The sequence below is a fragment of the Pimephales promelas genome, chromosome 6 (assembly GCF_988280905.1).
Source record: "Pimephales promelas chromosome 6, fPimPro1.hap1.1, whole genome shotgun sequence".
NCBI lineage: Eukaryota > Metazoa > Chordata > Actinopteri > Cypriniformes > Leuciscidae > Pimephales > Pimephales promelas.
The window spans coordinates 19,939,762-19,963,489 of record NC_142774.1 but is presented as its reverse complement, the minus strand read 5'-3'; the positions used below and the strand labels follow the sequence as shown (position 1 = coordinate 19,963,489).

General features: G+C 43.3%; 1 protein-coding gene across 1 annotated transcript in view; it reads left to right on the top strand.

Moving 5' to 3' along the window:
* The first annotated feature begins 7,888 nt into the window (after window positions 1–7,888).
* The window catches only part of cpb2 (carboxypeptidase B2 (plasma)), a 37,770-nt gene continuing 21,930 nt past the window's right edge, over window positions 7,889–23,728 (top strand). Inside the window, exons 1-6 of the mRNA XM_039672361.2 lie at window positions 7,889–8,011; window positions 8,607–8,682; window positions 9,234–9,358; window positions 19,990–20,098; window positions 20,185–20,286; window positions 20,421–20,525. Coding sequence (XP_039528295.1) covers window positions 7,935–8,011; window positions 8,607–8,682; window positions 9,234–9,358; window positions 19,990–20,098; window positions 20,185–20,286; window positions 20,421–20,525 — 594 coding nt within the window. The 5' untranslated portion in view covers window positions 7,889–7,934. The remainder of the gene's footprint in view (window positions 8,012–8,606; window positions 8,683–9,233; window positions 9,359–19,989; window positions 20,099–20,184; window positions 20,287–20,420; window positions 20,526–23,728) is intronic.

Here is a 23,728-nt window from a genome sequence, read left to right as displayed (position 1 = left end):
CCGTGGGGGAAAACATTGCCTTGGCGCTCATTGAAATACATGGGACAATCATACCGAAGAGTTGCTGTGTCGTTCTCTTACGAGAGGTTCTCTCGTATTGCGTAAGCTAGCTTACGCTACGGGAAAGATTCATCTTTGCTGAGAAGTTGAAGCCAAAAAATTATTCAATAATTTTGTAATCATTGTCAACGCAGTCTCTCTGAGACAGACCGTGAGCGGGGCTAGCTAGCAGCTCATTGGTTCGCTCAGAGAGAATGCACGAACCTATGGGAGAGCGGCGCTGAGCCCGCGGCCAATGAGCGGACGGCGCTCTCTCATTGCGTCGGTAGTTGATTTTCATCATTTCAGCGAGCTACACGCATCCACTGTTCTGGGAAGAAGCCGCCGTCGTCGAAAAGGCAACCTTCTAGCAAGCTCCGGAGACTGAGGAAGCCGGCCGTCTGCCACCTTTAGCCGTCCTGCAAGCTAGCGCCGTCCGACGCCGTATCCTTTTTACCATATTCCATTCACAAAAGAGCTCGAGCGTCTTTTTCAAGATGCCTCGCATTTCCTGCGGTTCATGCCGCTCCCCACTCGAGGAAGGAGACCGCCACCCCATCTGCGCTCTCTGTCTCGGAGTGGATCACGCAGAGCTTGCCCTCGCCACGGAGGATGCGACCTCTGCTAAGACCTGCCTCTGTCCTCCCTGCGGGCACGACTGCAGGCGGTCAAGACCGCTCCCGCGGCGCCTCTCACTTCGCTGCGGAAGAAAATACGCCGCTCCCAGAGGCCGCTGGAGCCCCCTGCGGATCCATGCGGGCCGCCGCTGCTGCCCACCGACCGCTCTCCCTCTCCGCCCTAGCCGGACATACAGTTGCCGCCGAGTGGCCACTCTATCGCCTCCGACGACACCGCGGAAAAGAAGGACTCTTGTTCGCTGCACACTTCGGACAGCGAAGACTGGTCGTCGATTAGCTCTTCGACGAGAGAGTCTGCGGGGACCCGCGCCGGCATTGAAGAAGAATTGCTGTGCCTCCTCTCACAGGCCGTCGACCGCCTGGGACTCGAGTGGTCGCCTCGCCCCGAGCAACCACCGAATCGCATGGACGGAAAATTCCTGCACCGGCGCCCGGCCCCGGCCTGCAGCCGGGCTGCTCCATTCCTACCTGAGCTACACAGCGAGCTCACTAAGTGCTGGAATGCCCCTCTTTCGGCTCGTAATCGCTCCGACGTGTCCGCCTCGCTGCGCTCGGTGGACGGAGCCGCCGAGAGGGGATATACTGCTATACCGCCCGTCGAGGACTTGGTCGCCGCTCACCTCTGCCCGCCCTCTGCCAGATGGCGTTCTTCCCCTATGCTTCCTCCTAAAGCGTGCAGAGCGACCTCCACTTTCCATGCTCGCACTTACGCCGCCTCAGGACAGGCCGCTTCAACGCTGCATTCCATGTCAGTCCTCCAAGTGCTGCAGAGCGACATCTTGTGCGAGATGGCGAAGAGCGGTAGGAACCCGCCCATCCTTTCGGATTTGAGAAGCGCGACGGACCTCTCCCTTCGCGCCACTAAAGCCGCCGCACAAGCCCTGGGGAGATGCATGGCCGCCCTCTGTGTCGCTGAGAGACACTTGTGGCTCACGCTTGCCGACATGGGAGATTCAGAACGCACGGTGTTCCTCAACGCGCCTATCTCTCCGACCGGCCTCTTCGGATCTGCCGTCACGGGCATCGTTGACCGCTTCTCCGAGGTACAAAAAGCCACCCAGGCCATGAACTTGTTCCTGCCCCGCCGCGCCAGCACTTCTGCAGGCCGCTCTCTCAAACCTCCTGCCAGAACCCCGCAACAGCGCCCACCTCAGCAAGCTCAGCAGCCCCAGCGTAGACAGGGCAGCCGCAATCGCTCTCGCTCTAACAGCCGCAGCAGACAGCCTCCTCCCCGGGGGCCTCGACCCAAGATCACGCTGAAGCCTGATCAGCAAAAGTCTGCCTAGCACAGCTGAGAAAAAGACGGCCTTCTCCTGCTGCGGCCGGACCGCCGTCAAAGTTTCGTCCTCTGCTAGTCCCCGAAGCCTCGCCGACTACAGTAGTGTTTACCGCCACAAACAAGCCGGTTCCCATGCCCGCTTGCGAGCGACAAAAATCCGTTTTCACGGCTACTCAGAGATTTCACAAAAAGAGCATAAAAGCCTCAAGTGTAAAAAAATGTGCCCACAAGCATGTGTTCACGCATACACTCAAGCACAATATGCCCCGTGTCTCCCACAGAGCCCATTCTCTCAGAGCGGCCACTGACCGCTCTAGTAGCAGAAAACATAAACACGCCCACGAGCCTGTGTGCGTGTCCCCCCTCTGCTCGCTCTGTCTCACGGCCCAGAAACTCCTCTCTGAGTGTAAGTCCCGTTGCCACACACATTCTAAGCGCGCCCACACCAGCCCGCTATGTGCAGCAATCAGGGAAAAATTGCCATTCAACCGCTAGCCGCATGCTGCGAAGCGTGGGAAGCCATCCCCGGCATCTCCCCGTGGGTTCTAAGCATCATAAAGAATGGCTATCTATTACAGTTTCGTCGCCACCCGCCCCGCTCGCGCGTTCGGCTCGATTCTACGGTCAGCCCAGCTGCGATGAACACGCTCCGCTCAGAAATAGCGAAGCTGCTGCAGAAGGGCGCAATAGAGAGAGTTCCGCCATCTATGACCGAGTCGGGGTTTTACGGCCGTTATTTCCTTGTTCCCAAGAAAGACGGCGGCCTCAGGCCGATCTTAGATCTCAGGGTGTTGAACAAAGCGCTCATGAAGAGACCGTTCAAAATGCTCACAGTCAGAAAACTCCTCGCGCACATGCGCCAGGGGGACTGGTTCATCTCTCTAGACCTGAAAGACGCCTATTTTCAGATCCAGATAAATCCTCGTCACAGGCCATTCCTACGTTTCGCCTTCGAGGGTCAGGTTTACCAATATGCCGTTCTCCCGTTCGGCCTATCCTTAGCACCCCGTACGTTCACGAAGTGCATGGATACAGCGCTCGCCCCCCTGCGGAGTCAGGGGCTGCGCATTTTAAACTATCTGGACGACTGGCTGATTCTGGCACAATCTCAGACGGAGCTTCTGTCACACTGCGGAGTTCTCCTAAACCATCTGAAAGCGCTGGGACTCTCTGTCAACTGGACAAAGAGCTCTCTCCAGCCCAGTCAAACTATTTCATTCCTTGGAATAGATTTGAACTCTATCAAGATGAAGGCTCGCTTATCCGCACAGCGCGCGCGCCGTGTTCAGCGTCTAGCCGCCTCTTTTCGGATGGGTACCCACACATCCCTGAAATCTTTTCAGAGGATGCTGGGTTATATGGCCTCAGCCTCCGCTGTGCTACAGCTGGGTCTCCTTCACATGCGCCCCCTTCAACTCTGATTAAAAGAGCCGTGTACCCCACCGCGAGTGGACTACGGGCCGCCAGATTATCAAGGTTACACAGACATGTATCACTGCACTGCAACCATGGTCAGTAACCGAGTGGTTTCAGAGGGGCGTTACCATGGGAACCTTTTCTCACCGTAAAGTCATCTCGACAGACGCATCCAACACGGGTTGGGGTGCGGTCTGCGAGGGCTCACCGGCCGCTGGCCAGTGGTCAAGCCAGGAGAGTTCCCTACACATAAACTGTCTGGAAATGATCGCGGTCGAGAACGCACTGCAGCGTTTCCTCCCGCGCATACACGGTCACCACATCCTGATTCGCTCAGACAATACGGCCGTGGTATCTTACATCAACCGTCAGGGCGGGGTCAGATCCAAGAATCTCTTTCATCTGACGCGCCGCATCCTATTGTGGTCCCAGAGTGACCTGCTCTCGCTCAGAGCGACGCACGTACCGGGCCATCTGAACGACGGTCCAGACATGCTGTCCAGGAATCTTGTCTTCCCCGGAGAATGGTCCCTGCACACAACAGTTCTAACATTGTGGCGCCTATTCGGCAGAGCAGAGATAGATCTTTTCGCGTCAGAAGAGAACGCTCACTGCCCGATATTCTTTTCAAAGAGCGAGGACGCGTTAGCCCAGGATTGGCCCCGCCGCCCGCTCTATGCTTTTCCCCCGATTTCTCTGCTACCGCAGGTCATTCAGACAATCAGGGACACACACCACTCGGTGCTCCTCATAGCCCCGCGCTGGGAGAATCAGATTTGGTTCCCAGAGCTCACACAGCTGTCATGGACAGCCCCGTGGCCCATTCCAATCAGAGCAGATCTCCTCACTCAAGCTCGCGGCTCGATCTGGCATCCCCATCCACAGCGCTGGGCGCTTCATGCATGGGTGACCAACGACTACTCGTCGATTTGCCAGAAGGAGTTCTGAACACGATCAAACATGCCAGAGCGGAATCTACCAGAAAGCTCTATGCTGCAAAATGGTCTGTGTTCTCTAGATGGTGCACCGACAAAAATTTGGACCCACGGACGTGCGAGGTTTCGTCTTTGCTCGTGTTCCTTCAGGAGATGCTGGATAAGGGCAGGTCCCCATCCACTCTAAAGGTTTACGTGGCAGCCGTCGCGGCGTTCGTTGAACCCTGGCGCGCCCAGTCTTTGGGCAAAGACGAGCTAATCATCCGCTTCCTCAGGGGAGCCAGAAGGATGAACCCCCCTCGCCCCCCCACGGTGCCGGTCTGGGATCTTTCTATAGTTCTAGAAGCTTTGAAAGCCCCACCGTTTGAACCACTCGAGTCCGTGGAGCTAAAATACCTCTCGCTAAAAAACGTTTTTCTGGCTGCCCTTGCCTCAGTAAAACGCGTGGGGGACATTCACGCACTGTCTTCTAGCGCCGCGTGCCTTGAGTTTGGACCTAATGACTCCACTGTCATTCTGAAACCTAGACACGGTTATGTCCCAAAAGCGATTGGTACCCCCTTCAGGGCGCAAGTGATCTCTCTATCGGCGCTGCCTGCATCCGATAGTGAAAGTGACACGGATCGCCTCTGCCCGGTCCGGGCTTTGAGAGTGTACACTACACGCGCTGCTGCGTTCAGACGCTCGGAGCAGCTGTTTGTGTCGTTCGGCGGCCGCACCAAGGGTCTAGCCGCCTCTAAACAGACACTGTCTAGGTGGATAGTGGATGCTATTGCTTCTGCTTACGCCTCAAAAGACCTGCCTTGCCCGCTGGGCGTCAGGGCTCATTCCACCAGAGGCATGGCCTCATCGTGGGCATGGTCCTGCGGAATTTCCATTCACGACATTTGTGTGGCTGCGGGATGGGCCTCCCCCTCCACTTTTATCAGATTCTATAACTTGGAAGTTCCCGCCTTACAGGCTAAATTACTGGCGGTCTAGTACTATACAGCTCTCCTATAAGAAGCTGCACTATTGGGAGTCCTATCACAACCGGTTCGCCCCTTGTGCTTCCCCCCTATGTGCTTATGCGTTATACGTTCACGGCCCGCTATGCCGGTGTTCTGACATTCCATCCTACCCGTCAGATTGTCCTACCAAGGCTTACTGCGCATGCGCACATCAATAATACGTCATTTTTGTAACGCTGAACAACACGCCCATAATATTTTACTACTTGCGCGAGATCTTCTTCATCTGAGGTAAGTTTTTCACTATTTTTGTCAATTATTACTATACAAAGATATATAGCAGTAATGAGAACTGTTTACTCTCACATTCATACAAAGCAAATTCATATTAGCATTTTTTTCATGAAAACACTAACGTAAAATCATTCTACTCGTTTATTTCATACTGGTAGGACAATCTGATGAGGCATTTTGCAACGTAAAATCATCCTATCGTTTATTTCATAGGACAATCTGAAGAGGTAACGTTACTTTGCACTGTAAAATCACCGTAACATGGCCTAATAAGAAAATTCGGCAAAGTTACACAGAAATATTTTATGTAACTTAGTCACTGACGCGAAGCAGAAACGCTCAGTAGGATTTTACGAGGTAGGAAGAACCGATAGATATGGCTATAATTTTGCGCTACGGTAGGAAAATCTGACAAGGTAGGACAGATCGACAGAACACCGGCCGCCTTAAGGGCGTTTTGCATTAGATGATAACGGCCGCTATGCTGGCCGCCTTATTGTCTTTTTCCACCTTAAGATTCCCCCGGTGTTTTCCCCCTGGGATGCTTAGTGGTTACATAGCGCGCACAGCGTTGACCAGATGTTCCCGTAGCGTAAGCTAGCTTACGCAATACGAGAGAACCTCTCGTAAGAGAACGAATCGGTTACCTAACGTAACCTCGGTTCTCTCTAGATGAGGGAACGAGTATTGCGTTCCCGGCCGTGCTTGCGCCATCAGCGTTTCGCTTCATGCTGAAAGAAATCAACTACCGAGCCTGGGAGAGCCAGTTTTATACACTGTAGCCACGCCCCTTTCGGCGGGCTCTGACGCAATGAGCGAGCGCCGTCCGCTCATTGGCCGCGGGCTCAGCGCCGCTCTCCCATAGGATCGTGCATTCTCTCTGAACGAACCAATGAGCTGCTAGCTAGCCCCGCTCACGGTCTGCCTCAGAGAGACTGCGTTGACAATGATTACAAAATTATGGAATCATTTTTTGGCTTCAACTTCTCAGCAAAGATTAATCTTTCCCGTGGCGTAAGCTAGCTTACGCAATACTCGTTCCCTCATCTAGAGAGAACCGAGGTTACGTTAGGTAACCGATTCGTTTTCTGTACCACCAATAAAATAACAAATTATAAATTGAAGTTCTGCAGCCTTTCTTACATACATACAGGACCGGATAGGAGGACAAAATGGCAAAATTAATCATATCTTATTAGATTACTGTGTGAGTAGATCCCTGTGTGACATAGTAGTAGATGTTTAACTCGTATTAGGCAGTGGGCCAGATTTGTCTGACGTTACATCCCTTACGAAAAAGAACTATAGTAATCCTTTGGCTATTAGTATTCTATAGTAGTGTATAATACTTCTGTGATGTTCATTAATACCTATACTTCTAGGCTATGTCCCAAAATACTATAATATTCCTATAGGATTAACGTTACGATAATATTTTGTCCTCAAATACTACAAGATTCCTTTAGTTGTTTTTCATAATGGATGTCTCAGTCACATTAGCGTTATCAGCTGAAGGTTATCAGACTGCAGTCTGTGAGAATTCGGATAACTGTCAGCAAAGTCCCTCTGCAACTTCACAGCTACTACTACTGATCACCGTTTTACAAAAGGATTAATAGTTTGGAGTGAAGCATACGTACAATTGGTAAGTGACATGGTTTTATGGACTTATAGTAACTTATACGCAAGTTGATTGAGTAATAGGCTTGTGTTGCCGGTAGTTTCCACGATGTCTTACCTGGAGATTCAACCAGATAACAATAGTCTGGAAACGACACCTCCGGCCATTTGGTTGGGTCATTGACCCAGTTTTTAATTGAATAAGGGCAATCATAACCTATTAAAGTTAATTTTGCAATGTACCGTTGCCGGTCGGCAGGCATAAATGACTCGCAATATGACATTTTTGTCATTCAAATACATAGGATGGTCGCGCTGCTTTCCCCCACACCGACCACGCCCCCCAACTATGACGCGTTGCCGACTGTATTGAGTGCAGAGGTTTTTTTTTTTTTTTTTTCCTGGTTCGGTTATGACACGCCTCATAATCAAAGCCCAACGGAGGAGTTTCAGACTCATATTTTCTCTTGAATATGAGTATGACGAAGTCAGGCTAATCGTTACCCTATATGTTTTTCTCATCGCAGGCAAGACATTTTCAAATTTACTATTAAGATTGAATGATGACAAATTTGTTTTCATATCTAATTTGAAAAAAAAAATTCAGTTCTTATAAACATTTTACAAACATTTGAAATAGGCTGCACCAAGCCAATTCAAGGTAGGCTACATTTTAACCAGCAAACAAACAGTTATAGATCAATACTGACCTCTTACCTTGTCTACATTATTGCACAAACTATTTGAAGACAGAACAAAAAAAATGAGGCCCCTTTTACCACTGGCTTACTTGATATGTTTTAACATCTTTCTTGAGAAATGTATCTGCAAATCGGAACAGTAAGTAAATTATTATTTTCTTTTTTTTATGCATTATATAGTTAGGCCTATATTTTTATTAATTGAGTTGTTGGCTGTAGCAACACCCAAGACCAAATACTTCCGTAATATGTCAACATTTAGAAAGCTAAGATAGTGTTTTAAAATTGTTTATTGTAATCCATGTGAAATCTACCTGTAAACAATTAAGCTTCTTACAGGAGAAAAAAAAAATCATCTCACCGAGATTCTTTGTTCCAATGCAATTTTTGACAGTGGTTTTGTTTTTTATTCTCCATTTAAAATATATTCTTGAATGTGTGTTCATCGATTAAATGTGGATACGTACATTGTAGCTCTGATGGATTACTGTTAAAATACAAGTAGACTATGAATAACTTTGTTATGATATAATGGCAGCCAAATCTTTTAAATAGACAGAAAACGGTATATCCTACCGAAGTGGTTATTGTGAATAATTATGTATCCATATTGTTCTATATAAAGTACTTGCATGTGATTAGTTTTTTTTTTCTTAACATTATTGCCCCTTCATCTGCATATCCTCCTACATAGCAATTGAAATGACTGCTGTTGTTTCTCTATTAATGCACAGTGACCAGGTTTTGTCCATCACTGTATCCACACAGGAAGATGTGAACACAGTGCGGAACATGACAAGTCACAATGAGGTGAGAGGTTATTTATTGCCATCTGTTGACTAGCATTCTGTCATGGGATGATTGCGAATATCGGTAACACTTTACAATAAGGTTTTTTATTAATATTTTATTAATATTTTATTAATATTAATATTAATTTCAACATTTACTTATACATTTCTAAAATCAAAAGTTGTATTTCTTAACACTAGTTAATGCACTGTGAGGTAACATGAACAAACAATGAACAACTGTCTTTATAAACTAATATATGGATAAAGTTATTACTGTAAATGTATGTTACATTAACAAAGATGAATAAATGCAGTAACAAATGTATTGCTCGTTGTTAGTTAATGTTACTGTAATCAATACATTAACTAATGAACCTTATTGTAAAGTGTTACCTGTCAAATTACCTGAATATCAAATTTGAGATGCAATATCTACATACTGTAGTTACACAAGAATTTAAGTAAGAATCATTTTACAAATATTGGTGGTAAATTGATTTGATTTATTGATCTGACACACCTGTGAGTTTCAGCTGACATGTAAACTTATGTTCTGTGCTTGTTCAGACAGTATTGTGGCAACCTGCTTCGCCCAGTTACATTACAACAAATACTGAGGTTCACCTTTACATTCAGCCAACAAGTGTGGAGTTTGTCACTGAACTTCTACGCAAACATGGCATTACTTATAGGTATGCAAATCTGTTCAGTTTGTTGTATTATGGACTAATAGATAGATAGACACTAGACAGATAGATAGATAGATAGATAGATAGATAGATAGATAGATAGATAGATAGATAGATAGATAGATAGATAGATAGATAGATAGATAGATAGATAGATAGATAGATAGATAGATAGATAGATAGATATGTGACTGTGTGTGTTTGTGTGGATGGAATCACACGGAGAGCAGGTGGATGGTCACTCAAGAGTAGTTTTTACTGAGCCTGAGACAAACAACCAACACTGGTTAGAGTGGGCAGTGCATTCACGCATCTTAAATGTTGCTCACAGATCAGCAGGAGAGATGTGAAACTCTGATCATACATTTTACAAGGTGATCGTATAGTGGAATTAAACTAAAAATAAGACATACATTAAAGAAATAAAGTATAACTCACTGTCTCTGTTCTCATTTCTCATCAATTTACAATTGCAGACAGACAATAAATTTAAGCAACCATCATTTTCATATTTTTGGTATAAAATGAAAAACAGAAAGAAAGGAACAGGCACCTAAAATGGCGCAGTCACTCTGTCCAGCACGTGCGAGCACGCAGCACATGTGAGCACACAGCACGTGTGCTAATGCTACCTCAGCTAATACATTTATACACAGAACATGACAAATTTGAATATAAAAACATACCTGAGACAAACAACCAACACTGGTTAGAGTGGGCAGTGCATTCACGCATCTTAACCCTTATGCTGCATTAGGGACATTTTTGGTCTTTTGCAGTTTAATTTCTTTGACCATTTTGGCTGTTTTAATGCAAATGGTATGAAATTTGGCAAAATTGTGACTTTTTGGATACATGTAAAAAATGTGATCCCATTTTGCAAAATATCTATAACACACACTGTGTAGATCAAATAGTAACACTCAGCACCATAAAGACCAAAAATGGCCCATTGAAACCCATTAAAACGTTGTTTAAATCTGAGGCTGTCAGTAATACATGAAACATGATTTTTGCACAAACAAGCAAAAGCATTATATTTGCATTATATAGTGTATTCCACCAGATGACGTCACTACATATTTATTCCCTATGGGTGGAAATGCACCTTATTTTAGGCAATAGGCAATGTTTAATAGGTGGCCATTTTTGGTCTCTAACGCGCTAAGTGGGATTTTTTGCAAAGTGGGACTGTGATAATCCAAATCTAAAGTTTTCTCTTTGCATTTAGTTTATTGAAAATAATTGAATTTTTGTGTTTTTTCCTCTTATACAAATCGATGGTTTCGCAAACAAAACTGGTAATTAAAGGGTTAAAATCCTGAAATTGAATACATTTTTGGTAGTTATGATGAGGACTGATGCTGGTTAAAAGATTTAACTTGGTAAAAGTGGAAAATAATAATAATATATAATATTTTAGGCAATGTTTAATATGTGGCCATTTTTGGTCCTTAATGCACTCAACGGTGTTAAAAATCTAATGCAGCACAAGGGTTAAATGTTGCTCACACATCTTAAATGGAATCAACAGAGAATCGGAGTTCACAAGCAGATTAACATAGGCTACACAGTCATCACATTTTACCATCGCAAATAACATATTTGACTCGACTGACAGAGCTAGGGACTGACAGATGTCATGAAGTAAACTTGTGTGCAGTATTTAAGTCCATCTTTGCACTTTAAAACATAAAACTCTGTTTTTAATGACACAGCACTTTTTGATGCGACTTACCAGCAGGAGAGATGTGAAACTCTGCTGGCTGGTAACGTAACTCCGCCCACAATATCACGCACGTGAGTGACACAAAAGCCAATTGGAAGTTTGCCAATTTAAAGCATGAATTTATAAACATTATTTTAAACTCCGTTACATGCACCCCCTAAATTTTGCTAAATTGGGCTAGAACCAGCATATGTAACAAACTAAATATACAGTAGAGATTGCACAAAAAAACAGGTGTGAGTAAAAGAGCTTTACAATACAATGTCAGAATTTATCCCTTCCCCAGGAAGTGTGTAAGAATGAAATGGTACCAGGTTCCACACTTAACACAGACTATAGGAGGTGCAGTCTACACGCTCCTAGCAATTACAAATGTATCTCTGCTCTTCAAATATCTTTTGATGGAAACAACAAACTCTTCTCAGAGTCAAGAAAAACTCACTTCAATGTCATTCTCTAAACAATTAACTCTTAGATGACTCATTATTTAGACTCAGATTTTTTAAACAAAAATGTTCCTTAACAATTCAACAACAAAGTTAGTTCCTTGAAAAATAACTTGTGGGTCACTTTTCAAATCACGGTCCACAATTTTCTGACTTTCAATCTCACAAATAAGTCTGTTAGGGGGCTTAACTGATCTCCCTAATCGTGTAGTGACGTGGTCCCTAAGAGTACTTGTGGGTTGACTGCAAATGACAGGGTCAAGTCTATTTTCAGGTTCATGCAAACAACTGGGGTACTCATTTGGAATGGTTCCAGGCAAATTTTCTGCACTTTCAGCAGGTTGAGGAACATGCTCAGGTTCCAGACTGTACTGATCATTGCCAGAGCACTCAGGAGTAATCTTATCAGACATATCTGAAACACCACAACTGACATCTTGCATATCGTCACTGGCATGCGTTCCATCCATCTGCAGTAACCATTCTGATGTCTTTGAAACAGGGTCAGAATCATCCATCAGAGCGGGTTCAAGAGCACTTCCACAGGTAGCATCAGTAGAATCTGATCGAACTGATTCTTCACCATCATCCCATGATAAGAAATTGACTGGCAGCAATAGATTTCTGTGCACCACTTTTTCTTTGCCACTCTGAACATCCTTAAACCTGTACACATTAATCTCTGGTTTCACTGATTGAACTTCATACAAAACAGAGTCCCACTTGTCCGAGACTTTCCTCTTGCCTTTTTCTCCACGGTTAGCCAGCAAAACTCTATCTCCCACTTGCAAGGATGAACCTCTGACTTTCCGATTGTAAAGAACGGCATGACGGTTCTGCTCTTTGAGACTGTGTTTCCGGGCAATTTCACCAGCTGCACTCAGATCTCTTTTCAGTGCAGTGACAAACTCATGGTGACTGACCACTTTCTCATCACAAAGGACATGCTGAAACATGATGTCGATCGGCAATCTCGGAATACGCCCAAACATGAGATAGAAAGGGGCGAACCCAGTGGTTTCATGCACAGTACAGTTGTAACTGAAGGTTAAAGTTCTTAGAAGCTGTGGCCACCTCACCTTAGATTTCTCGGGAAGAGCTCTAATCATATTGCCCAATGTCCTATTGAAACGTTCTGCTATACCATTACCCATAGGGCTTCTGAACACCAGCCATCTCAAGCAAATTCTTAATGATCTTACTTTCAAAGTTTGCACCTTGATCTGAATGTATTCTCTTTGGAAATCCATAGATGCAGAAGAGGTCATTCCAAAGGCGATGTGCAACTTGTTTGGCTGATTGATTGTGACAAGGAAAGGCATGTGCCATTTTAGAAAAATGATCTGTCACTACTAGGACATCGACAACCTTCCCTGAAGTCTGTTCAGCACTCCAAAAGTCGATGCATACTAATTCCATAGGTTCAGAGGTGCGAATATGCTCAAGAGGCGCACGAGCATCTGGCTCAGGGGTTTTTCCAACAACACACCTCTGGCAGTTCTTCACATAGAGCTTGATGTCTTTACTCATTCCTGGCCAAAAGAACCTTTCAGCTGCTAGAGAGAGAGTTCTTGCACCACCCTGATGTCCAGCTGCATCATGGACACCACGGAGGACGTCATGCTTCAGGGAATCTGGTACAACATACTGAAAGATTTTCTTGTTCATCAGTCGATCCCTCTTGACTCTGTACAGTACATGATTACGAACCTTCAGCTTTTTCCACTGCTTCAAAAGAGCTGTCACAGAGCTAGGTTCCTTTACTTTCTCACTCTTTGAAGGACGTTTATCTCCGAACATAGTGGAGGACTCTACCAACTACATTGTCCAACTCTTGGAGATTTGAGAGTCTTGAGAACGGGATTGCAACAGATGTGTCTTCATCAGGAAGCTGGAGTGACGTCGGACTTGTCACGGGCAATGGACTGACTCCACCATCGCAGTGAGCACCTAGAACAGCAGAAACTTCAGCAGCATCAACAGATCCAGGACACGAGTCATTCGCGTTATCCTCTAGCTCGTTCTCAGTTCCATTACCAGTAGCTTCGACATTCTGACAGTTGTTAGTAACACGAAAGGCATCTTGCACGGTTCCTGTAACAACTCCATTTACCTCATCCAAGAGAGACACGTATGGTTCTTTCAACAGACGATGGCTAACACAAGACTTGACAAAGGGTTCTCTGCTCAAGGCATCTGCAACAATGTTCTTTGTGCCTGGCACATACTTCAGGTCAAAGTGGAATGCAGCAAGCTTCGCCACCCATCGCTGTTCACACGCATCCAATCTGGGTTCGGTAAGAATATAGGTCAGTGGGTTATTATCAGACCATGCAGTGAAATGTCTCCCTTTTAACCCGTGGCTAAACTTGTCGCAAATAGCCCACTTTAAAGCCAGAAATTCGAGTCTATGTGCTGGGTAGTTCATCTGAGACTTGGAGAGTGTTTGCTGGCGAAAGCAACTGGACGTGCAACCTTCTCTCCAGGCGGCACCTGAGATAACACAGCTCCTATCCCATCAAATGAAGCATCAACAGAGAGAATAAAGTCGTGACTGAAATCTGGGTGTGCTAGAGTCACACTGTGCAACAAGTCCTGCTTCAAAGACTCAAAAGCAGTTCGACACTCACTAGTCCAATCCACAGGTGAGTTTCACAGCACTGAGCGGCTTCTTCACACGGCTACAGTTCCTCTGAGTTCTTTTCTCTGAACGATCTGATAGAAGTTTGAAAAGAGGTTTTGCCTTAGCAGAACAGTCGATAATGAAATGCTGATAATACAAGATCATGCCCAGGAAAGAACGAATCTTCTTCTGAGAAGGAGTCACGCCATCTGCTTCCATGAGATCGGTAGTCTGGATGTCACTAATCACCTTCACCTTTTCTGGGTCAGTCTGGACACCATTCCCAGTGACAATGTGTCCCAAGAATCTGACAGATCTCCTGAGGAACATGCACTTCTTCGGCGCTAGCTTTAAGTTGTGTTTAGACAGGCGTGAGAAGACCAGTTCCAATCGGTCAAGAGCTATTTGTTCACTTGGAGCAAAAACCATCAGATCGTCCAAGTAGCAGAGAAGACATGTGAAATTCTCATCCCCGAAAATGGACATCATCATCCTCATAAAGGTAGCCGGACTATTGGTCAAACCCTGAGGTAGACGATTGTACTCATGAAGGCCGAACGGAGAGGAGAAAGCGGTGTACTTCTTATGCTCTTCGAACAAGGGAACATTATAAAAGCCAGAAGTCAAGTCCATTGTCGAAAAGAAAATGTTACCCCCCAAAGCTGCGAGTGCATCCGCTTGGTGTGGGAGTGGGTGAGCGTCCTTCACTGTCTTTGCATTCAGCCATCTAAAATCAGTACAGATACGAAGGTCACCATTCTTTTTCCACACTAATACTAGCGGAGATGCATATTCACTCTGAGACTTCCTTATAATGCCTTTAACCTCCATCTCATTCAAGGCAGTGCGCAGCTTATCATAGTGACTGGGGGCTACACGTCGATAAGGGAGTCGAAATGGCTTCTCGTCCACGAAGTGGATTTTGTGAACAAAGTCAGTAGCTTCAGATCCCGTAGTCCTAATTTATCCAGCAGGTTCCTTCTCTCATCACTAGTCCGCACATGATTTGTAGAACTTGCAGCACACTGAACGTTACACTTCAAAGACTCAGCTGTAGACAACTCCTCCACGGCGATACAGGTAAAAACGTCCACAATCTATTTGTTTTTCTTAATGACGATAACTTTGTCTGTAGGGTTCATTATCTTGAAAGGCACCCATCTACTGCCCCACATAGGTGTGATGACTCATCCTATAATCACGTTCCTTGGACGGCATTTACACAGGGTAGGCTCGACAATGACTGTGCTCCCTACAGAAACAGAAGTTGACTCAGGAAGCTGAGCCCAGGCAAGGTGTTCATGGTGTGGTTCTAGAACTATTTTCTCTTTCAACTTAGCTGTGCCCACTTTATCAGGCATGTCTTCACCCTTCCATCGTTCCACGTTAGAAAGCAGAGATAGGAATTGGTGACATTCAACATCTTCTGAGTTAACTGTGTTGGACACGAGTCTCATCAGTCTCTTTCATTTTTTGAATTAGCCACTTGATAGCATTGCTGCCCAGAATCAAATCGTCGGTTTGGCCTGGAACCACTAAGACTGGAACAATCATCTTGCAGGCGTAAACTGAGAGTTCAAGCTCATACAGTACATCACTTTTGGGGTAACACGCTGTCCGCCACAACCAATTATGACAACATCACCAGCAGGAAACTTTTGTAGATTTGGCTTGGTTTGTAACAAGAGACTTTCAGCAGCTTCACTCATCGTGCATGCCATGGAGCCACTGTCAACCATGGCTTTCAGTTGAAGGTCGCCCCATAGTGTCGCTGGTGTGTAAAAGAGACTATCAATTCGCTGTACTCTGTGAGTGTTCTGAAATATCACAGTTGTCCCTGCAGGCTCAACGGAACTAGAAAGACTATAAACTGAGGATGGATCATCCATACAACACTGGGTTGGAGGAATAAAGTCACGATCCACGCTGTCCTCCTCTGAACGCAGATCTTCTAGTTTCCCAGCCCTTGGGAAGAGGGTGATGACACCCTCTCAGGACAGACAAAGCGGGAATGATCAGGAGAGTGACACTGAAAGCACAACTTCTTGTCAAGACAATGCGTGAGCCCAGAATGATCAGGGCTCGAACAGACAGTGCAGGGCAGATCATTGAGGCCTTTCACTCTTGGAAGACTCACTTTGGGCTTCAAACGTGTACCTGGCTTTTTGCTGTCAGATTCTCTTAACAGGACTTTTTCCAGTAAGCTCATGACACGCTCCAATGCAGATGCTTCCAGAGACTTGGACTGCTGAACATCATAAGGAGCTGGAAGTGCTGCAGATGACAGTTCCACTTCGGTTCTGTTCACAGGTATTTTAGTGGGTGCTGTTTTTCTTACTGTGGATACAAGACTGTAATCTGAGAGATACTCATTCAAAATATCCTGAACTTCTCGCACAGTCCATACGTCAATTGTCTTAGATCGAAAGGTGATTGCAAGCTCTTTACATGGGCAGTGTCTGATGAACATGCGGGTTACCTCTGTTCCAGGACAATCCAGTACTTTACCCTGTTCCTTCAAACGCTCAGCAGCGATGTCAACAGCACGGTTTAGTCTGATCCAGTACTCAAAGGCATCTTCATCTGGTCTGGGTAAGGTGGAATAAAAGTCAGCCAGCGGGAGAGGGGAGCAAGGAGCAGCTTCAAAGTGTTTCCTGAGAATGCTAAAGATCACATCAGGGTTATGCACAATGTCAATGTCACAGTTTCTTATGCCAAACTTGACCACGTCCCTTGCTTTGCCTCTTAGGTGAATCATAATCTCTTCCGCTTGATGCTCTTTTCTCAAATTATTGCGTTTAATATAGTCTCTCATGATGTCTATCCACTCATTTAAGTCAACAGCATCAGAAACTCCTCCCCTGAAGCTAGGAGGTTCTCTCACATTTTTGGAAAAAGACAACTGGCTTCGCATCAGGTCCATCATTTGTGAAGCTGCACCATCAGCAGTTACACTTCTGGTGGAATCATCAACTGAAGGTGAGTCAACTTTGTGTGTCGGGCTTAGTCTGTTGACTATGCTATCAGCAATCTGCTGACCAACCTGGCTGATTATGTCAGTCATAGCGGTGACTACATTTGGGGGCTGTGCATTAGGGTATGGAGTAGACGAAAACACACCCTGTTGCTGTCTCGGATTTTCTGAATCATAACTCGTAGATGGGCCCTCAAAACCCAATGGATCTGAATTTGGGCTGTGACTATCTACGACTACATGAGCGTCACTCTGTACATCAGGCCCACTGAACTGTAATGACTTTGGCACTCTCAATAAACCCCATCCTCTACCTTTACTTCCACAGACTGGAGTGTGACAGTTATCAAACCCACTCATGGTGAACAATAGTACTCGTAAAAAAAAATGAATACAATAAATCAAAAACTTTGAATTTGCAGTTCACTGTATGAGCAAATTGTCCTTCGCAAATATTGCAAGTCGCTTAAATGCAAATGTCTCTATATAAAAGTAGTGTCGTTTCTAAAAAAAAACGTTCCTGAGCAAAACTGTGTCCACCTGACTCCAGCGGAAACTTTAAGATGAACCCTCGGCCGCTTCAGGAGCCATCTAGATTGAAGAAACAACGGGTCACGACACCAATGGGACTGTGTGTGTTTGTGTGGATGGAATCACACGGAGAGCAGGTGGATGGTCACTCAAGAGTAGTTTTTACTGAGCCTGAGACAAACAACCAACACTGGTTAGATTGGGCAGTGCATTCACGCATCTTAAATGTTGCTCACAGATCAGCAGGAGAGATGTGAAACTCTGCTCGTACATTTTACAAGGTGATCGTATAGTGGAATTAAACTAAAAATAAGACATACATTAAAGAAATAAAGTATAACTCACTGTCTCTGTTCTCATTTCTCATCAATTTACAATTGCAGACAGACAATAAATTTAAGCCACCATGATTTTCATATTTTTGGTATAAAATGAAAAACAGAAAGAAAGGAACAGGCACCTAAAATGGCGCAGTCACTCTGTCCAGCACGTGCGAGCCATAGACTGTAAAAAAAGATGGACGACGCCCCTCCGCTCTTTTCCATCGGAGAGAACTGTAGCCGCCAGTGTCTCGATATGACGCTGACATCTTGGGACCTGAGTCTGCGCACTTGCGTGTTTCGGGAACAGTCATGCGCAGTCGTGAGCAGGAAGTAAAGCCGCGAAATCAAGGCCGCGCCCTCCTTCGTGCTGAATCAAACGCAAGCACACGCCCCGCACTTTCATTAAGTGTCCTCTGTCTGCTTCGTTCTTCTCCAATGGTGTCTGCTGATTGCAGAACCTCGTTAAAATAAGGTAAATACAACAACTGACCACATAATCAACATTATGGAAAAAGTCCGCTGGTGCTTCAGTGACTACCTCGCACAGAGAACCTGTCAATCACAGCTGTCAATCATGATGTCACAGCACCGTTTTTATCACATAACTAACTAAAAACAAACTTATTTTAAAAAACGAACACTTGAAATTACATCAACGTGATAGAAACTACAGTAAATGACAGAAACTATCTTTGGAAAAAGGATATGTGAAGTGTAATTTAATTGTTTAGTTGGTCTCGCGTCCCATTGAATAACATGGGGAGGCGGGATTTATGAGCTATACTACCCAGACAGCAAACTGACATTGAATCAACGTGGAAACGACGTCTCTCATGACATTGAAACAACGTTGATTTTGCTCATCGAATTAACGTTGAACCAACGTCAGACGCGGCATTCTTCAAAGCTAAATGAAAATCGAAAATTGGTTTGCTTTCATAACGTTGAAACAACGCGTTGATTTCAAGTTGATTTTCCGTTAGTTTTGAAAGAATGACGCGTCTGACGTTGGTTCAACGTTAATTCGATGAGCAAAACAATGTCAGATCAACGTTGTTTCGATGTCATATTTCCACGTTGATTCAATGTCAGTTTGCTATCTGGGTAGGACCGGTCACAGGGGGTCGATCGAGACGTTTTGGCTTCACTTTTGAGGGCTTGTGCGGCACGCTTGGTGCGAGCACGCAGCACATGTGAGCACACAGCACGTGTGCTAATGCTACCTCAGCTAATACATTTATACACAGAAGATGACAAATTTGAATATAAAAACATTCCTGAGACAAACAACCAACACTGGTTAGAGTGGGCAGTGCATTCACGCATCTTAAATGTTGCTCACAGATCTTAAATGGAATCAACAGAGAATCGGAGTTCACAAGCAGATTAACATAGGCTACACAGTCATCACATTTTACCATCGCAAATAACATATTTGACTCGACTGACAGAGCTAGGGACTGACAGATGTCATGAAGTAAACGTGTGTGCAGTATTTAAATCCATCTTTGCACTTTAAAATATAAAACTCTGTTTTTAATGACACAGCACTTTTTGATGCGACTTACCAGCAGGAGAGATGTGAAACTCTGCTGGCTGCCTGGTAACGTAACTCCGCCCACAATATCACGCACGTAAATGCGAGTGACGCAAAAGCCAATTGGAAGTTTGCCAATTTAAAGCATGAATTTATAAACATTATTTTAAACTCCGTTACAGATAGATAGATAGATAGATAGATAGATAGATAGATAGATAGATAGATAGATAGATAGATAGATAGATAGATAGATAGATAGATAGATAGATAGATAGATAGAAACATTTAAGGTAACTTTTTAGTTTTATTTATAAAGATTATTTAAATGAGTGTTCGCATTTATACTTAGGACCTATTTTTTACAGTCTATGCTTAGGACAGACTATTATGTTCAGAATTTATCTGATGTGTTAAAAAGCAACTAATTGATTTTTTAAGACTCAAAACTAGTTTTTGATATTTGTACAGAGTTCTTTTGGAAAACACACCAGCACTGGTTGGGATGCAGACCAGAAACGATACATCAGATCCACGGAGTGGAGGCGTGTTCTACGAGAGATATCATTCCTTAGAAGATGTAAATTGGCAAACAATTTAAAATTTATCTCGACCTTTGCATTAATTTCACTGAAAATTACAATTTGACCAACTTTTTTCTCTCAGATCTATTACTGGATAAATAAGACCAGCCTAGATCATTCAGACATGGTGAAAGTTATTCTTATTGGGTCATCTTCTGAGAAGCGGCCACTCTATGTTATAAAGGTACACTCATTGTATTACAGTAAGAATTGATTTACTAGAGATGTGAGTGTTCTTTAAATATGTTTTTTAAACACATTACAGACACATCCACAATTTAAATTATGACTATCTGGTTGTCTGTCTTCATGCTGCAGCTGTCAGGCAGGAGAGATGAGGTGAAGAGGGCCATGTGGTTGGACTGTGGGATTCATGCACGGGAGTGGATCGCTCCAGCCTTTTGCATGTGGTTTGTCAAATATGTTAGTATAAAGTGCTCACTCTCCTTTCAGCATTGTAGCTTAAGCCTTAACCTAAGCTGTCTGTGTCATGCTTTTCTTCACCCTCAGAGTCAGTGATTTGCTAAGTAAGACATGTTCCTGGATGTTGATCTTTTGTTAATCCTGGAACAACAATTTTGTCCAAAAACATAACCCTATCCTTACCCCTAAATATAAACCTATAACATATCCCTTAAACCTGAGGGAAATGATGACTAACACTAATGTAGAAGCAGAAGCCCCTAACCCTTGTTGCAAGCCTAAACTTGACATTAACTTTAAACCTCCCTCAGATCTGATTGGTTGATTGGAATGTTGTCAACAAGGATGTTGATCCAGGAACATGTTTTACTTTGTGAAATCCTTTTCCCCCCCATCCTCATCCCTAAACCTAACTTATCCCTAAAATAAGACGGACATGATAGGTGAATAACACTGGTGTAAAAGCACCTAACCCTGGTTGTTAGCATAAACTTGACATACACTGTTAACTTCTCCCTCAAATCTGATTGGTTGATTGGAATGTTGTTCCAGGATGAGCAAAGATATTGATCCAGGAATATACAGTACTTGGTGAAATCATGTTCAATCTTCTTCACCAACCTCTTTAAGACAATTAATCAATTTAACCAATTAAATTGGCAGAGCTACTCGTGTAATATAATAGCCTACTTAAATCTCTTAAATAATGTCTCATAACTATCCAAACTGTTTTAGACCTAAAAGAGTTTGGTAGGCCTGTATGTCACATGTCAGAGAAAATAACAGAATCAGAGATTCATTTTTTTAATAGAAAATTGTACTTTGCATATTATACTGTAAAAGTACATATAGTTGCTTTTAGTTGATCATAACTAGAGAAAAAATGGCATGAAGATTTAATTTCATTATTTAATTTTATTTATTTTTATTTAATTTAATTTTATAGTGACCATAATGATCACGGTTGTCAACGAATCCTGTTCCAAAGGTACTAAATCAACAAGGTTTATGTCAAAAACTAGCAATTAACATATAAAATTAGCATCAATATGACCTTTTTGTTTACATAAACATTAAAATAATAGCATTAAAAATAATGACCAGAGGGGTATTGCACAAAAGTAGAATTAAGAAAGCCAGAATAACTGAACAGTCGCGGTTTGACCTAGTCTGATCAGTGCATCCTGGCTTAATCCGTTGCACGTTTGATGAGCCAGGATGAGAACGCGCGGCTATGTCAAGCCAGGTGTATATAGTTTGGATAAATGCACGTTCACGGCATTCTTAAAAAGAGCGCGAAATCGATCACAGAATCACCGATCCAAAAATGGACAAAACGCGTGCGGCATACTTTTCACCTAATGAGCAACAGCTTCTTATGGAAACGTATGAAGAAGTGAAACATATAATGAAACATATAATATGTAAAAAAGCCAATACAGATGCTGTAATAAAACAAAGAGAGAATGCCTGGCAAACAATAGCGACCGATTGAATGCTAAGTCCATAAATAACCACACTCTAAAAAAATGCTGGGTTGTTTTAAGCCAATTTTGGGTCAAATATGGACAAACCCAAATGTTGGATTTAAAAATGCAATTAATAAATTCAATCCAACAGCTGGGTTTGTCCATATTTGACCCAAAATTGGTTTAAAACAACCGAGCATTTGAGTGTGCAGTGCTCCATTGTAACCCTCATAATTACAATTTGAGGAGTTACTTGTCATTTAAAAAAATAATTGTATATTTTGCCTTAAATGTGACCAGTGGACATACATTTAACATGAAGAATAATTGCAAACACTTACCTACTATGTGTATATTTTTTATATTTAGTGTATTTTATGTCTATTATCTCTTTAATCTTTTTACTCTTATCTATTTCTATGTAGGTTTTGTTTCTAATTGATTTAATGTAATCTATAATCAGATATTTTGCACTATTTTTATCCATCTAATCTATTTTATCATTTGTATCTATTCCTCTTAAAGAACAAACATGTCTGGCCAAAAAAGGACTTGGCAGAAAGTCTAGATTAAATACAAGAATATTTTGCAGGCTGGTAAGTGACTTGTCTGCAGAGAACATGGTGACATGTTTGCTGACATTTAATCGTCTGTGCTGATTTTAGCAATAAAAAAAGTCATATATCTGGTACGGGGGTGGCCCTCCAACCCAAGACTTCACCACAGCAATGGGTCCAATGGGTCTGCCCTATCTCGGATGACTCTTTCATGGCTGAATGCTCGTCTGAGTATTAAAACTTCCTCATCAACTACATCATCCAACAAAGGGCAAGCCATTGTGAATAGGAAAAACAAATCTTTAGTCTATATATACTATATATTGACCTTGTTGTTACATGAAACCACATTTACGACTTAATGAGCCATTTCTTATTATCTCATCAACTGCAATAAAATAGCCTATAATTTTTTTTATCATTCAACTATACATTTCTACTCTAAATTTGCATAGATATACATAGTCTTTCTATTTCTCATATTGTATAGTATAGTTCTTTTGCATTGTGTTGGCATTTATTGTGGACAGCGAAGTTATAATTGCTCAGGAAAATCTGCTTTCCTCACTGCAGGTGTATGCCAATAAACACTTTGAATCTCAAATAATATATTCATCAAACCTCTGACAGTGAAATAAACAGCAGTTTTTAATAATAACTAAAATATCAGTACGCATTCTTAGATGAATGGCAGTATATCTAGTATTTTAATGCAGGAGCATAAAGTAACTAAAACATTAATATCTAGTAGGATTTAGGGAGGAACTAGTCGATAAATCACTAGGATTAATCTTAGCCTGCTGTTAGCCTGCTCTGGAGCAGGCTAGCTGCAAAGTGTAAATCTCCATAGTAACTTAATGTAGATTAATTTAGCCTCCATTCGTGCAACCGAGTCAGGGCTAAATTCAGCCAGGATAACTGGAAAATCCCAGCTTAATCCCTTATCTTGCTTTTGTGCAATACCCCCCAGATTTCAAAAGAGTGTCTTGCACCATGTTATTTACTAACGTGTAGGTACAAGTTCAAATAAAGTTTTGACAAAAAAAAGGTTTTATAAAAAGATAAACTTCACATATTTCAGATAATTCTTTTATAAAAAGAATGAGTAAAAAAAAAAAGATAAATTACTGACATTTATAATGCACATTAGCTTATCTTTTAGTAAAATTTGATCAGA